Here is a 16,691-nt window from a genome sequence, read left to right on the forward strand (position 1 = left end):
TAATAGCAGTCAGTGCAAAAAAAAAAGTAATTGCATATAAAATACCTGATGTGTTCATTTGATAATATTAGTACTAATATTAATTTTTTTTTAAATTATTATTTTTCCAATTTTATACTGGTGGTACTTCTGAAGAACAAAATCTAAGCAGTCTAAGAATAGAACTGACCATGTTCTCTCTCATCTCCATAATGTGTTGTTTCTAAGTTCTGCTTCTTCATTTCTGTCAGAGCTTATTTTTGTATCAAATAAAAGCATATGCAAACCAAAAATAGACAATCTTAGCATGTCTTCATAATGAGAACCCACACTAGAATACCATGTGTTATGTTGGATAGAGTTAATTGGCTCAGGCACTGTAATGAGTATGCTATAAATGAAAAAAATCTTTTTTTTTTTTTTTTTAATTTTAATTCTAGCTAGTCTAAGCAAAAAGCAGAAAGTAACAAGGATGGTAAAGAGAGGTAATCCAGAACAGACTGTGATTTTGATTGTAAAATATTACTGTTAAAATTGTTTTAAAGAAAGGAATCCTGAGTCTTATGCATCAGTCACTGAACCTTTGAAATGCTGTTTTTGAGCAGCCAATTAAGGAAAGCCTGTTTTCTTGACCTGTTACATCTGCTGTTTGCCACCCTGCCCAAAGATCTTACAGCATGTATGCAACATCCTTTGTTTGATTTCTCTACCCATCATATTTACTCTCCCTGCATACTGCCATCTTATTTCTGCATTTCCTAGTGCCCTCCTTGACAATTTTCCAGCTTTAAGAACAAGACCTGGTGCTTTCTCCTTTACATGCCCACTTTTCATAATTTTTGTGATTTATGATATAACTTCTTTGTCAGATTTGCAAATGCCTTATTAAAAAACCCTGACGTAGCTGACAAATAAATAGAAGACACAGGGACAGTGCATTATTTATTTATATAAAATTAAATTAAGAGTAGAATTACAAACACAGGTGAGCAGGAAGAAGTAAATCTGTCATTAATTTTTATTATATTAAATATCATTAAATGAAAAAAAATAGGATAATTTGCTATTTCTTTTACAAATGTTTTAGGAAAACTGTTTTTAACTGTCAGACCTAATTTGTTTAGATGTCTGGAAATCAGATTTTAACCAATGCATTGAGAACACGAAGACTTTTTCTAACCCTGACACCTATATAATAAATTGAAGATTTTAAATGAGACCAGTCTGTAGCAGTAGACCCTGGAGTTATTAGCTTTATATTTTTGTCTTTTTAAGCACTGAACTTTACTTTGAAAATGATCCATATGATACTAAAAATTTAAGGGGGAGGCCTTCTTAGTAATGTTTAACATTCTGTGTTTTGAGTCCTTCCCAGCAGACACAGCCTGCAAGACACTGGTTTATTAAGCAGAATGATCTCATTATTAGGACAGTAATGCAGTGTGGTTGGTTTCATACCCTGAAATCACTCAAGGAAACAAGTGAGAGGATTATATTTGTCCTGGACTCTGTATTGTGCCATTATGAGTAGCAATAACTGGCAGCATATTGAAATAGAGATCAGGGACTACAACCTTTCTTTTGAAGCCAGTTCTGAAATTTCAAAGCTGTTGAATTATTCAAGTATTTTTCAGTTTATAAAAGATGATTGACTGCTAGATGATGCAACGATATAAACATTGAAAAGTACTGAGTGCATTTTTCCTCATAATTGTTTCGAACGTCTGTAATTGAAGGTGTTGATTTTATGTCAGTAGCAACCATAATTAAGAGAGGAAACACCAGATAATTTATTTGGTCAAAGCCCTACTTTTGCACAAAGAAAAAAAAATGTTGTCAAGGTAGAAATGGACACAGTTACAATATGAAACTGAATAGAAATATTCAATCTATTTAATATTTAAAAATCTGAATTAATATTAAACCTTTGTTGTTTTCTGGCCCTGTTTACAAAGCCTGTAACAGATGTTTAACATGTAAATGTGTAACATTTTTAAGGTAGAAATGTCAATATAAAAATCAAAAGAATTCTCTGGGTCTTTTAAAATGTGGGCCTTTTAAAATGTATCTTTATGTTCTTCAAGGAATTTGGAAATTGGGATTTTAATTAGTTTTTGATATCCAAGTTTTTCTAGACTGAAAAATGCATGTGTGCTGTATATATCACATGCAGAGTGTACATAGAAGGTGCTGGTTATGGTGCATGCATGCTACCATCATCTGAGTGTTCACAGTAATATTTTTAAGGACATACAGTCTGTTTTTCTTTTCATTATATGGTTTTAAGCCTCTGTTTATGTTCCTTGGTTACTGTGGAATAGGGAGCATTTTATGCAGAGATTGACAGTTATCTCCTGAAATATCAGCTATCAGAAAACATCACAGAAGGATGTCTGTATCTTATGATGGGAATGATGATCTTCTATTATATCTGACAAAATTGAATTAGCACCTTCACATAGATTAGCACATTGGCTGAGCAGTAGTGTGAGGATTTTCCTAGACGATTTTTAAGGTATTAAGCCTTCCAGCTGTAATAAGGTTAACACAGTTCTAAGTGACTTGAATGTCAGTGTTGGCAGTTTAAGTGGTATAATATTTCTGAAACCAGGAAGAGAAACACTCTCATGTTCACTTCATTCAAAGAGCACTTTAAAAAGAGGACATATGTTTCCTTAAGGTTATCACTGAGTGTAACTGTAATAAAGCACAAAATTACAGAATGGTTGAGGTTGGAAGAGACCTCTGTAGGTCAAAGGATCCACCTAGAAATGGTCTTTTGACACCACATCTCTCTGATTTCTAAATATCTCCAAGAATGGAGAGAGTTCACAAGCTCCTGTGTAAATTTCAGTAACCCTTATAGAAAAAAGACAAAAAAAGGTATTTCCTGGTGTTCAGAAAGAGCTTGCCATGTTTCAATATGTGCCCATTGCTTCTTGTCCTGTTACTGGGCACCAGTGGCTCTTTGCACCCTCCCTTCAGATATTTGTATTCATTACTAAGATCCCCGCTAAGTCTTCTCCAGGCTGAACAGTCTCAGCTCTCAGCCTGTGCTTATAGCAGAGATGCTCCAGTCCCTAAATCAGCTTTATGGTCTTTGTTGGACACTGCAGTCTCTACAGAACACTTTTATTCAGGAGCCCAGAGCTGGACACAGCACCCCAGGTGTGGACTCATTATTTCTGAATCCAAAAAACACCACTGTAGTAGCTGCTGAAAAGAAATTAACTCTCTCCCAGCAGAATCCAGGACAAGTAGATATTCTCTTAAGATATTGGTGGGACATTTTGATGTGATTTGTGCCAAAAAATGAGCAAATAGTTCAGTGAATACACAGATAAACCAGATAAACCTTAGCAGGCTTTTCTAGAATCATAGAATGTGCTGAATTAGAAGGCACCCATCAGATCATGGAGTCCAACTCCTGGTCCTGCACCAAGAGTCACATCATGTGCCTGAGAGCCCTGTCCAGACACTTCTTGAACTCTGCCATCCTTTATACTGTGACCACTTTCCCGGAGAGCCTGTTCCAGTGCCCTGTGTAACCCAATACCCTACTGCTTTAAGAATGGTATATCCCTTTAACCCTGTAACCCCTACAAGACCAATGGATTGACCCCTGCAAAGGGATTGGCCTGAAGCCAAGGCTGACCCCTCCCCTTTCCTGACCCAGAGAAAAACCCTGAGCCCAGGTGTGGGGTCTCTCTTTATCCCCATCTCTCGCTCTGACCACATGGAAGCCTAAGAATAAAGCAGAATACCAACCCTGGGATAAGAGCCTTTAATATCTTATGTTCTACATGAAACAGCATCCCAGGCCAGCTCTGCAAGGTAATTGGGGAGCAGGCAGGCAATAGGGTGCTGTTTCAGTGCCCAACCACTGCCTGAAAAGCAGTTTCCTGATATCCAACCTAAACCTCCACTGACACAGCTTCATGACATTTCCTCAAGTCCTGTCACTGGTCATGAGAGTGAAGAAATTGGGACCTGCTGTTCTGCTTCCCCTCATGAGGATGTTGATAACCCCAGTGAGGTCTCCCCTTGGCCTCTTCTCCAGGTTAAGCCAGACTTCACACAGTGTGAGGTGACCTCACACAGCTTCCCCTCCAGCCCTGTCACCATCCTCATTGCCCTCCTTTGGATGTTCTTTAACAGCTTCATGTCTTTTCTATACCATGACCCCCCGAGCTGCCCCAGCCCTGGAGTGAGGCTGCCCCAGCCCAGAGCAGAGCAGGACAATCCCTCCCTTGCCCTTCTGGCCATGCTGGGCCTGGTGCCCCAGGACACGCTTGGCCCTCCTGGCTGCCAGGGCACTGCTGGCTCAGATTCCCCTTTCCATCCCCAGCACCCCCAGGACCCTTATGAGAAATATCATTCTGAAATAAAGTCAGTGGCATCTACCCTGCTTAATTAATCCTTCATCCAATACAACGAGCTTGAAACATAGTTGCTGTTATTCAGTAATACATTCTCACAGATTCTGCAAGGAATTGGGGGCCGTTAGAACTGAATATCCTGAGAGAGAAGACATAACTTACAGATTAATAATGTAAACCAAAGTGTTCTAGCTAAATTAAGCAGTGAAAAGCAAGATTACAATCTGATGATAAAGTATGATGAAGAAGTTATTACCTGGTAACTTATAAAATGAAATTACTACTGCTTAGAGGTGTCTGTTAATTCATTTTTTGCATTGGGATTTAGAAGCGGAGAGAAATAAAATCAGGTGAGAGAGAATGCTCTTTCAGAGAGGTAAAAATGAAATGATAAAAGACGTAATTGAATTCTGGAATAAATGAGAGTTAGTTTCTTTGGTCCTAAGGGGAAGCTAATAGTCTAGCTTTGTTTCCATTCACTTCAATTTATGCATGAGTACAACTAAGTCTTGTTAGGGCCTTGTAACAACAAGTTACTAATTTTTAGGAACTGCTGTGTAGGAAAATTGGAACAGGGACATATTATTTTCCCTTCCTGGTTACGACCAGTAAATGCAGAAAAGTAAATGCAGTAAATGCAGAAGGAGACAGTCCAGAGATACATGTAATAAGTACCGTGTCATTATCCAGATATAGGACTCAAAAAATCACTAGTGTGTTTTTCTCCCGAGTAACAGATCAAAATGTTGTCTACCTTGCACAGGAGCTGGAATTCTCTGCTAAAGTCAGTATTCAACCAGTTCTAGGATGAAAATGGAACTTTGCAAAAGTTGACTTTCTAGTATGGCTATCTATCTATCTGAGCTCTTTTAAAGTGAATGAAGTATCAAATTCAAAGACAAAATACTTATAAGAGACATAGATACAAATTTTAAGACTAAATAAATTGTCCTTTGGATGTATTGATTGCTTTCTACTGACTGGATTGGGGCGTAGTTAACTAGCTGAGACTGCACACTGAGTTTTTTAATGCATGAACTTAGTCATGAATTTTCATGGCTGAAAATCGTTAAGAAAAAAAGAAATAAACTTTTGTTAAATAAGAAATTGTAGAAAATAGCTCTTTGTCTTTTCTTGTTTTGGTATTCTTAACTAAAAATACAGGGAAGAGGGTGTGAGTTTGGTGGGTTTTTTCACCCTAGGATTTATTTATATTACTGGGTTCAAAATGTCAAATAAATTTAGTTTGGCTTTCTGACAAGCAGTTATTTTGGGACAGCATTGGTAAAGGCTGATGTTATTCAACAGGAAAAAACATGAAAACATTAATGACTATAATTTGTAGTGTAGTTCTTGAAAGTCAGGAGTTCCAACTAAGATCTGTTTAACATGTTCTTGAATAATCCATATATATTACTGATAGCAATTTTCCTGGAAATATTTTTTGTGCATCTGGTGTTATTGTAAAGGCAGTTTCTTTTCCTCCTTCAAATTTATCCCAAACTTTCACATTTTTCAGTTCAGACCACAGTTCCTTGTCCTAATATCTTCTGAGAATTTCACTTACGTGGTAACTCTGAAGATATTTGATTGATACAATTTAGATGGTGACATCCTTTGAACCACATGCCCTCTGTGTTTCACTTCAGTATTTTATAACTGGTCACGCCAGAGTTGCACAAAAGATAAAACACCAGTTGCTCGGTTATTGCTCAGAGATTATCAGCATTTAGCAGTATATGTCCTAATAACTCTGTCCACTGTAGGCAAGTACGTGACATAAACATCATGAAAATTCAGTTAATTTTTCACAGATAAAAAGCATACTGCTGGTCCCTCTATGGACTTTTTTTTTTTTTTTTCAAATATAATACTTTCCCACAATAAAGACTGCTGTGTGAATAGTGCTTTCAAAGCTTTTGACAATCTCTTGTCATTTTCTCTTCTCTTGTAGCTGATGGATGCACTGACTGGTCTGTGGATTACAAGAAATATCAAGTTCTAGTGGGAGAACCTGTTCGTATAAAGTGTGCACTCTTTTATGGATATATTAGAGCTAATTACTCCCTAGCCCAAAGTGCTGGACTTAGTTTGATGTGGTACAAAAGCTCTGGACCTGGAGATTTTGAGGAACCTATAGCTTTTGATGGAACCAGAATGAGCAAAGAAGAAGACTCCATTTGGTTCAGACCAACAGTGATACAAGACAGCGGGCTCTATGCATGTGTTATAAGGTACTATATTTTAATATACTGCATTTTAATTAACCAAATATTAAACAAGGCTCTTAATGATGAGACTTTTGTGCCAAAGAAAATTTTTTCTGACTGTATTATTTTTTCTTCTTCTCCTGGAATTCCCTTCCCTGAAGGCTTTTTAAGCCTGACTAAAAATTGCCATTGAATGTCTTGAACATATTAAATTTGCTTTTGTATACATTTAGTGATTTATAAAAAAATCTAAAATTTATAAGGTGTTTGGGACTGGATGAATAAGTCATCTGTTCCTTTCTCTGATTCTGGTTTCACTCTTGGAATCACTATCCTAGAGTTAATTTTTTTTTAAATTCAGATTTAATTTTATGTGGATTAATGTGATTTAATTTAATTAATGTATTTTCTGTAAAAAAAAATTGCTATTTGATGTTAAGTAGTTGCATCAAGGAACACAGAAGGTGAAATTTCAGCATTTTTACATATATTCTCTAGAATTGCATCTGGCTTAACCTGATGATAGAGGCCAGGTGCCTGATATCTTCCAAAAATATTTAACCTTCTGATTCATCAAGTTCATTACCAGAAACTGGACTGGATTCTGCTTCTGCTTTCTGCAACAGGTCTTCAGCTTCTTTCTGCATTTTTAATATGGTTTACCCTGAGATATTTTTCCAGCCCTTTACAGTGTTCTTCTCTATCTGGATAACTATAAAAGTGGTCTTGCTATTAATACACAATAGAAAGAGTCAAAAGCAAAGTGTAAAGCAACTGAGTGGGTAGAAGAGGAATGCACAATGCAGCTACTACAGTGATGCAAGGAAAATGGGAAAATTGTTTTATCAGCAACTGGAAAGGTTTACTGTCTGCCACACTTTAATTTTTTTTTTTCTTTGGTTTTCTGTCTTGTAGAGGGAGGGGAAGCATAGATTGCTGTCTATATTTTTGCTGAAGGAAATTTTTACTAAATAATGTGTTTGTAAAAAAAAATATTCTTTGAGCTCTTTGCATAACCTGTGAGACATTTTATATCATATTATTTCTCCAATAGCTTACTCAACATGGTTTTTCTGATGATGACAGTTCTCTTTAAAAGAAAAATGCAAAAACCTACAAATTAAGCTCCCTAAGGAGAATCTTTAGTTCTATTTGGATTAAAATTTCTGATAAGCTTGTAATAGTAGCCATGAAAATAAAAACATTTTTGTCAATTATTCCGTAATGCTATTTAAAATACCATAATTAATCTCCTCTGTTTATATAAAGAAAACCGTAATTATCTGATGTTGCAATTTCCAGCAAGCATAGATAAATGCTGAATTTAGCTACTCAGATATACTTTATGTTTATCATCTTAACCTGTATTCACGGGTTTTTTTACATGGATTTTTATTTAATCCAGAGGTAGGTGGGATCATGTTCTAATCTGCTTTGAACTACTATGGTGGTTTGCTGCCAGTCAGAAATTAGACCTACAAATAAACCACTCCTTTGGCAAGAGAGGGACAACGGCAAAGAGTATGAGTTGGGATAACAGTTTACTGAAAGCAAACAGCAGTGGAATAAGAAATGCACAGTAATAGCAGCAATATCATTAACAAATGACAAGGTGCTTTGCACTCAAAAGCTACTCACATCATGACATTGTTGTGTGTGGCCACCAAGACAAAGACAAGATGCTACCGCTACCCATAAGTTGCTCCTGTGGCTTTCCCCACACAAAGATGAGTTGGCAGCTGTTCCTGCGCCCAGCACCATGTGCCTTTTCCCAAAGAAAAGTCAGTGGGAGCTTCCCATAAACAGCTTTCCCCATCCCTAAGTCCAAGACAATGAAAAACAATGATGAACAAACCTCTGAAGGCTAAATTGTTCATGTTGCACTGTGCTGCCCCTCCGTTGCACTGGTTCAGCTCCTCCCAGCTTGTCTGTGCCTCTGTTTTGTTCCTTACAGCTGTTCTCAAACCAGCACTGCCACTTTTGACCATCTGCTCCACTGGGGTGCAGGCTGCTGGTCAGAATCACATCCCAGAGGAATGGGAAGGGGATGGGTGACAGTGGTAGAGGATGGGGTCAGTCCTAGACAGCCCCCGTGCAATGAAGAGAGGGATGTCACATCACAGGACTGCTTGCTATTTATCATATATGGACAGTGAATATAGGTGGATCAGCTGCACTAAGAGTTAATTCAAGTGCAGCTCCCAGAAATTATGTATATGTTACTCACATCTGGTATAATAGTAAATAATAAGTAGATTCTGTCAAAAATTCTGCCTTTAAAGTTTCAAAAATAGCTGAAATAATATTCCTATCAAGAGAACACTTGCTTCATGTATTCTTTTCCTTCCCCACCTGAAAACATCAATTACAGCGTCTCTAGTGGTTGCCCAACATAATATCAGCATATGTCAGTGAAACTGGAGTTCTATAGCTAGGTCTTAGTGAAGATTTATGTGATTTAGAATCATAAAACCATAGTATCTTTTGAGTTGGTAAAGTTCTCCAAGTCGTGGAGTCCAACAAGGAGCACCACATCAGCTAAAACATTGCATTAAGTGCCACATCCAGTTTTTTCATGAACACTTCCAGGGATGGTGACTCCAGTTCCCTGGGCACTCCATTCCAGTGCTTAACCACCCTTTCAGTGATGAAATTATTCCTGATATCAGCCTGAACTTCCCCTGACGCAGCTTGAGGCCATTTCTGGTTGCCTGGGAGAAAAGGCCAGCGCCCACCTTGCTACGACCTCCTTTAGGATTGTTCTAGAGAGTGATAAGGTCTCTCCTGAGCCTCCTCTTCTTTGGACTAAACAATCCCAGTTCACTCTGTGATTCCTCATATGATTCATTCTCTAGACTTTCACCAGAGTCACAACCCTTCCCTGGACATGCTCCAGCCCCTTATTGTGTTTCTTGCAGCGAGGAGCTCAAAACTGGACACAGGATTTGAGGTGTGGCTTCACCTTTGCTGAGCACTGGGGGGCAATCACTGCCCTGGTCCTGCTGGCCACACTGTTGCTGATACAGGCCAGGTGCCATTGGCCTTCCTGGTCACCTGGGCTGTTGTCCTGAACCCCAGATCCTTTCCTGCTTTTGAGCTACTCTTTCCCCATCCTGTAGTACTGCATGGGCCTGTTATGACCAAAGTGCAGGAGACATCATTTCACCTTTTTTAACTTCCTGCAGTTGGCCTCAGACCCACCCAGCCTGTCCCAAACTCTCTGCAGAGCCTTTGCACCATCCAGCACACCAGCATTCCTCCCAAACTCACTGACATCTACAAAATTACTGAGGGGGCACTCATTGTCCTCTTCTACACCATCAATAAAAATATAAACAGAACTGGCTTCTGTAGTGAATGAACCACGGGGAACCCCTCTAGTGATGGCCAACGACTGGATGTAGCACCATGCACCATGACTCTTGGGATCCAGCCATCCAGCCATGATTCATATTTATGAACTTATGTAATGTTTATAAACATTAATTGCTTTGTTTAGCTATAATATTTAGTGGAAAAAAATGGATATGAACAAGTCTTGTTGAGTGCCTAAAAAGAATAGATACAGGCAAATAGAGATAACAGTAAAAGTTTAAATAAAACATTACAGATAATATTATAGATGTAAAACCTTTTCCATATTTAACATATTTAAATTCATTAGGTACTTATTATCTATAAAAATACTGCCTATGATTAATTTAGTGATTTTCAGTTTGAAGAATCAAATTCAGATGACAGCAAGTTTTAAACAGGGAATCACCGCACCTCTATGGAGATTGTTCAAATCTATTTTCATCCCCAGTTGGTAAAAACCTGAGCATCTGCTTCAGTATCCTTAACTCTTTCTAATAGTAACACAGAGTACAGCATTTTAGACAAAGAGCCAGAGACTGAAATAGTGTGAAGTGTATAGAGCTTTTGGAAGGTAGGGAGGGGGAGAGAGGGAAAGAGGGAGGGAAGAAGGAAGGAAGGAAGGAAGGAAGGAAGGAAGGAAGGAAGGAAGGAAGGAAGGAAGGAAGGAAGGAAGGAAGGAAGGAAGGAAGGAAGGAAGGAAGGAAGACAACTAGATTGATGTCTACTCTTTCATTTAGCTTCATTATCCTTCTCATGACCTTGCATGTCTGAAGGTGGAGACTTCAAATATAGAAGTATTGCTAATTAATTTTTAAGATCAGCTTTAATTTTTGCTGTTTAGCTGTGTTTAAAATATCTCTATTCAAATTCACAGCAGTTGTATTTTCTATTTTTATATTTACATGTAGATATACATATGCATCCACACATACAGATACAACATTGTTGAATCACATAACTTCCCTGCCATATAGTTCAGTCAGTATATATTATTTAACCGACAGAAAAAAAATATATTGCTATAGACATATTTTAAATAGCAGAATATTAAGTCTCCAAAAAATTGTCCGTTAAAACTGCTTCCAAATTATCTTTGAAGAGCATCATTATCACAGCATAGAATACCTTTTTCTTTTTACCCCCTCACCATGACTGGAAATGTTTGATTGTTGAATTGATGAAAAAATAGTTCTTTATCTTCATCATCTTAAAATTAATTTTAGGTTTAGATAGAATAAATTTATCTTGCTAGATAGTATGTGATCATCTTCAATTCAAAGTATCAGTTTTCTGTGATTAGTATGTGATCATCTTCCATTCAAAGTATCAGTTTTCTGTGATTTTAAAGATCTAATTCTGTCAAATCATGTCAATTATGGCTTAATGTAACTATTTACTGTTAATTTCTGTACAGTTAGTTAAAATAATCACAGTTATGTGAATGATGCATTGTTATCAACACATAATTATGTCTTTAAATAAACCTGAAATAATTAATGGGAAGTTTAAAATAATACGTGCAATTAATTTTTAGTGAAAACTCCCTTAGTATTTCTTTTCTTTTCTTTTTTTCTTTTCTTTCTTTTCTTTTCTTTTTTTCTTTTCTTTTCTTTTCTTTTCTTTTCTTTTCTTTTCTTTTCTTTTCTTTTCTTTTCTTTTCTTTTCTTTTCTTTTCTTTTCTTTTCTTTTCTTTCTTTTCTTTTCTCTTTTCTGTCATAATTTTAAAAATCTCTTCTGAGGAAACAGAAAACCAACCTCCTGAGGACGAATCTGGGAGAATTTTGGGATTAATATTTACATACATTATCCTGTCTATTTGTTTTATTAAATGTGTGAAAAATACAGGGTAAGGAAGCTAAATGCAAGAGTAGAGAATAATCTGATTTCCTTCCTTCCTTCCTTCCTTCCTTCCTTCCTTCCTTCCTTCCTTCCTTCCTTCCTTCCTTCCTTCCTTCCTTCCTTCCTTCCTTCCTTCCTTCCTTCCTTCCTTCCTTCCTTCCTTCCTTCCTTCCTTCCTTCCTTCCTTCCTTCCTTCCTTCCTTCCTTCCTTCCTTCCTTCCTTTCTTCCTTCCTTTCCTCTCTCTGTCTCTCTCTCACTTTCTGTTTTCTTGCTTTCTTGCTTTCTTTGCCTTGAAGGCCAACCATCCGCAGTAGGAACTTGTTAAATTATCAATTCAATTTAAAGAAAATATATATTTTTTACATATTTCATGCATGCATGATTGTTTAATTAATTTTCAGAAATCTTGAAGACAGAATGTATAAGGAAATCTTTACTGAAGGAAATAGTGAGCAAAGGAAAGAAATAGAATCAATTATTCATAAAGCATATTTCTTCACCATCTTGAATAATGTAAAACATATTTACAAATGGAAATTGCTGTTTCTGGGTACCAGCCATTTTTGAAATCTGTCTTACCCAAGGAGGGCCTTTTATCCCAGCTATATATGCTTATAAATATTTTTATTTCTTTATAGAGTTTTAATAATTATTACCTTAAGAAAAGAATGAGCATTCATATAACAACTACATATCAAATCTCAATTTAACAAAAACTAAAAAAAAACCAAAACAACAACAAACAACCCTCTAAAACAACAAAGACCAAAAAAAAATGGAGAAAGTATCTGAAAATGAAGTCTTAAAACAGTTTGTCTTAGAAGTTCATAAATATGGTGTTCATAAATACCTTGATCTACATGAGATCTTTGGTTATGTTTATGTGTATTACTGACAAAGGAATCTGACAACGGAAGCTTTCTCAAAGGAATACCAAATGAGCTGGCAATACTCAGAAAGAAGGAAGTCTCAGAAGAGCCTGTTATTCCATTAATTCCTTTAGACAGCATCACCATTCATTGTCCTGGTTAAGAAGTGATAGGACACAGCTGCACAGTGGAGACTGTGGAAATGCTACACTAACAGCTGGACTGGAGCATCTTGGAGGTCTTTTCCAACCTTAGCAATCCTATGGTACTAAGAAAACAGCAACTCTGACTGGCTCTTGAAATGGTGTGCAAGTTCAGGAGAAAACATGAGATGAACTTTCCTTGGTCACTGCCTTTGTGGTTATTTGCCTTTTAGAGAGTGCAGGGGGTAACTAACTGTGTCTTCCTGATTCTTACACTCCATTTGTAAACTTGGCTGAGCTTTTTCTGCGGTCTTTTCTTTTTGTGAAGATGGCAACCATCACAAGGAATCTGGCTCTTACTTTCTTATGTTTGCTCCATCTCCTTTTCAAATGCAAGCTTCATAGGCTAGTCAACTATCCATGTGAGTTTTGACTGCAATTTAGGGAGGCTTGGTGAGTAGAAAAAGCCTTCAGGCTAACATTAGGAATTTATACACGTTGGGTAGCTGGAGCTTACATTAAGTGTTCTGTACAGATGGCAAAAGCAGTTGCTCCTAGAAATAAACGGGAGATTTTCTTGAAGTTAATGCTTGTTGAAAGTCAGGAAATTGAAATGTACTCATTCTCCACTCCCCTGTCCTGACACTGCAGGAGGTCAGCTGTCTGACATTAGCATCTTCATTGTACATGATAAACACCTTCCACATTTGTTAGGACAAAACAAAGACCTAATACTGAGGAGATAAGCAGGTGAATGAAGGGTACATCTTCTCATTGTGAAGTTGGTATAGCTTATGCATAAACCATAATTCCAGTGTATGTTTGCTGTTTGCTTGGCTGAGTGAGAATTCAACAATGAGAAACAAGCAAACAAGCATGGTGATGAATAGAAAAAGGAGCAATATGACCCTTACAGTGGGTGGAGTCATGAGTAAGTGAAGAGTGGGCTTGGTGGGATAGAACTGAACAGGTTAGTCCAGCTAATTCTTTTATGTAAGACTTAAAGGATATATAAATTTTTACTGAGGGCAAAATAGCAAATACCTACAGACAGAATAGGAGAAGAATGTTGATATTGGAAAAGAAGAGGAAATTAGTGTATTTGACTGATCAGATAGAATTGTTAATATTGCATTTTAACAGCTCTGAATTTATAGGAGTAGCATAAATAATGTTTGAAGAAAGATTTAAAGAAAAGTCTTTTATGTGATATCCATTTTGTTTTGTTGCTAATGCTTTTGTTGTTGAGATATTTGCTTAAATACAGCAGTGTAACAAATAATAGTTTGACTATTGCTTCCATTGTTTTATTAGAGGTTTTATTAGTTTCTCCTTAAGAACACTTTCAGCAAACTAAGTTTGCCATTTGATTGTCAAGGTTCTTCTGCTCACAACTAAATAATTCTGACCAAAAAATTAACACTTCAGATCTCATTTCAACAAAACAGTAAAATATTACTCTGGTGTTTGGTTTTGCATATGTAATTTAAGAGAAGAAAGTCCTAACAGATAGTCAAGTTATATTATTATACATCGTTCATAGTAAAAAAAACATAGTTTCTATTTTGTTGAAGAGTGGGCAGTATTTTGTCTGTTTTACACTCTGCTTCTAACTTCATCCATCTTAGAAAAAAATACAAAGACTATGCAACAGAATGGAAGTGGCTTTCCAGCTACCTCTCTAGCAAATGCAGAAGGAGAAAATACAGATTAAGTTAATTCCATACAATAGATATTTAAATCAAGGATCGATTGTTTTGTTCACAACGCTACAAAAAAATGGAAGACAAAGGCAAAGAACTAAAATTACTGTCATTCATTTTCAAAACACTGGCTTTTAATTGTTTCAGATTTTTATAGATTTTTTTTGCTTCTTCTCACAGAATTCAAAACAGCAAAGTTGTAATAATGTGGGCCACCTAATTGGTCATTTAAGTTTGCTCGTAGTATCTAATATTGTGCTTTGAATCTGCCCTGCAAGTGTTTACCTCTTTGTATATAAGCTATCTGTGGACATCAAATTCAGTTTAAGCATCTAGGTTCTAAAAAGCTACATGTCAATTGTTTCCTTTTTAAGTCCTCCTCGTTCTCAGGACAGGAAGCAATTTAACTGATGTTAAAATATAGCTAAGATTTGATTCCATTATAGGTGTCTAATGCTGTTTTAGAGGCTCTAGGAGCATTTCCAGGACACTTCCAAGGGAATGACACATTGACACTGGATCTGGAGGAGGCTGAATGTGAGATACGTTTGGCTAAGCCACATGCCACTATTCACCCACTCTAAGGTAAATAAAATGAGCTTTTTTGTGGCTTTTAAGATAAACCATTTTCTAGACTCCATCAGGCAGAATGACAGCTACAGTAGGAGTTTAGATGTAGCGCACAGGTGTATGAATGTAAGTGGATGGCAGAACTGAAATGTCTTTAACTGCATTCCAAACTAAATTAATTTAATTTGTGTGTTTCCACCACATACTTTGAAATGCAGTGGCTGATATGAAAGTCAAGGGACATATCACTGTGCGTAGTGCTATGACATGAGGCCAGCATTTTAAAATATTAAACTTATTTGATGAGTTCGTAATGTAGGAAAGTAATGGAATTGAATTAATTTATGATCATAATCTTTCTGAAATGCAAATCTAAAATGGTGATTGAGGCTCACAAAATTTATCAGACTGACTTAAAAGACATCAGTTCAACAAATAAGTCTTCTAGTAATTAGTTTAACATTTCCAGGGTTTCTGACCAAAAAATATTACAAATCCTTTTTTAGAAAAGGAAACAAAAACAGTAACTGTGAATCTTTAGTCAGACTCCCAGAAGTATCAAATATTAGATGATCTCTGGTGAAGTTTTGCATTACTTTTCCAGAAGGGTTCAATCTGAAAAGGGGATGTGTGCCATGACCCAAAAAGGTTATTAATGCAGTAGAGACTCTGTAGAGAATTTGGATACTGACTGACTGCTTTCTGCTGCACTATGGTAAGAGTAAATAAAGTTGGGAAGAAGGTGCTGCGTTTGCAGGATGTCTTTGGAACAATTCATTAACATCTACTTCTCACAGCAATTTGACTATTTCCCTCAAGCCCAGACTGAGCTAAAGCAGTCCTAGCAGCAGTGAGAAGTTTTTTCCATGGTCCTTGTTATGACCCTTGCTTCTCTCTACTCTTGCTTCACAAAGCAGAGACAAGCACCCAATATTCCCAAAAATGAAGAAGAGGTTGTGTAGTTCCCAGCATAAGGAAGAGTGGAAAGCTGAAGACCTCTGACCATCTGTTTCTCTTTTCCTTCTCTTCAGTCCTCTCCTCTATTAAAAAAAAAAAAAAGAAAAAAGAAAAAAAAAGGCTGGGATATCTTTTTTATCAGGTATAGAAAGAAAGGAGAAATATCTTTATCACAAGTCTTCAAGCTGAGGCTAAATTATTTTTCTGGGGGTTGTTTGTGTGTGCTACGGAAAATTGAGTAAATGTGAGAGGATGTCATGGTGAGAATTTTTTTTTTTTTAAATGGTTGGAGAAATGGAACCCTTATTTTATACCTGTGAGGAAAAGTGTTCAGGAAAATTCAGATGCAAATCAGGTGGAAATTTGGAAACTTGTTATAGTAATAACAAAATCAATGAAGGAGAAAATAGTGGTAAGATTAGCAGCGGAAAATATTAGACAGCAATTAAATAGAATTTAATTAATTAATTAATTAATTTCAGTTTTCCAATACATGTAACAGATTCTTTTATTTTTGGCCATCGGGTAAATAATTTTATAACAATTTTGGCTCCTAGACAAAAAGCACAAGCAGAAAGGGTGTGGAGGGAACTGGAGGAAAAAATACTGGTACTGATGTTAATGAAATATTGCCTTGGAAATGTAGGGCATGAAAGAAGCAAGTTACTTGCTGAGTCTGGCAAT

At 36.6% G+C, this 16,691-nt stretch overlaps 1 protein-coding gene across 4 annotated transcripts in view; it reads left to right on the plus strand.

Moving 5' to 3' along the window:
- IL1RAPL1 (interleukin 1 receptor accessory protein like 1) overlaps positions 1-16,691 on the plus strand; it is a 695,023-nt gene that overhangs the window by 366,724 nt on the left and 311,608 nt on the right. For 3 of the 4 annotated variants that reach the window (XM_033052373.1, XM_033052374.1, XM_033052375.1), the window contains exon 3: positions 6,313-6,592. In XM_033052373.1, the coding sequence (XP_032908264.1) occupies positions 6,313-6,592 (280 nt within the window). Of the gene's footprint in view, positions 1-6,312; positions 6,593-16,691 lie in introns of those variants that run through there. The other variant, XM_033052376.1, reaches the window with a different exon arrangement.

Source organism: Catharus ustulatus, chromosome 2, assembly GCF_009819885.2.
Source record: "Catharus ustulatus isolate bCatUst1 chromosome 2, bCatUst1.pri.v2, whole genome shotgun sequence".
Taxonomy (NCBI): Eukaryota; Metazoa; Chordata; class Aves; order Passeriformes; family Turdidae; genus Catharus; species Catharus ustulatus.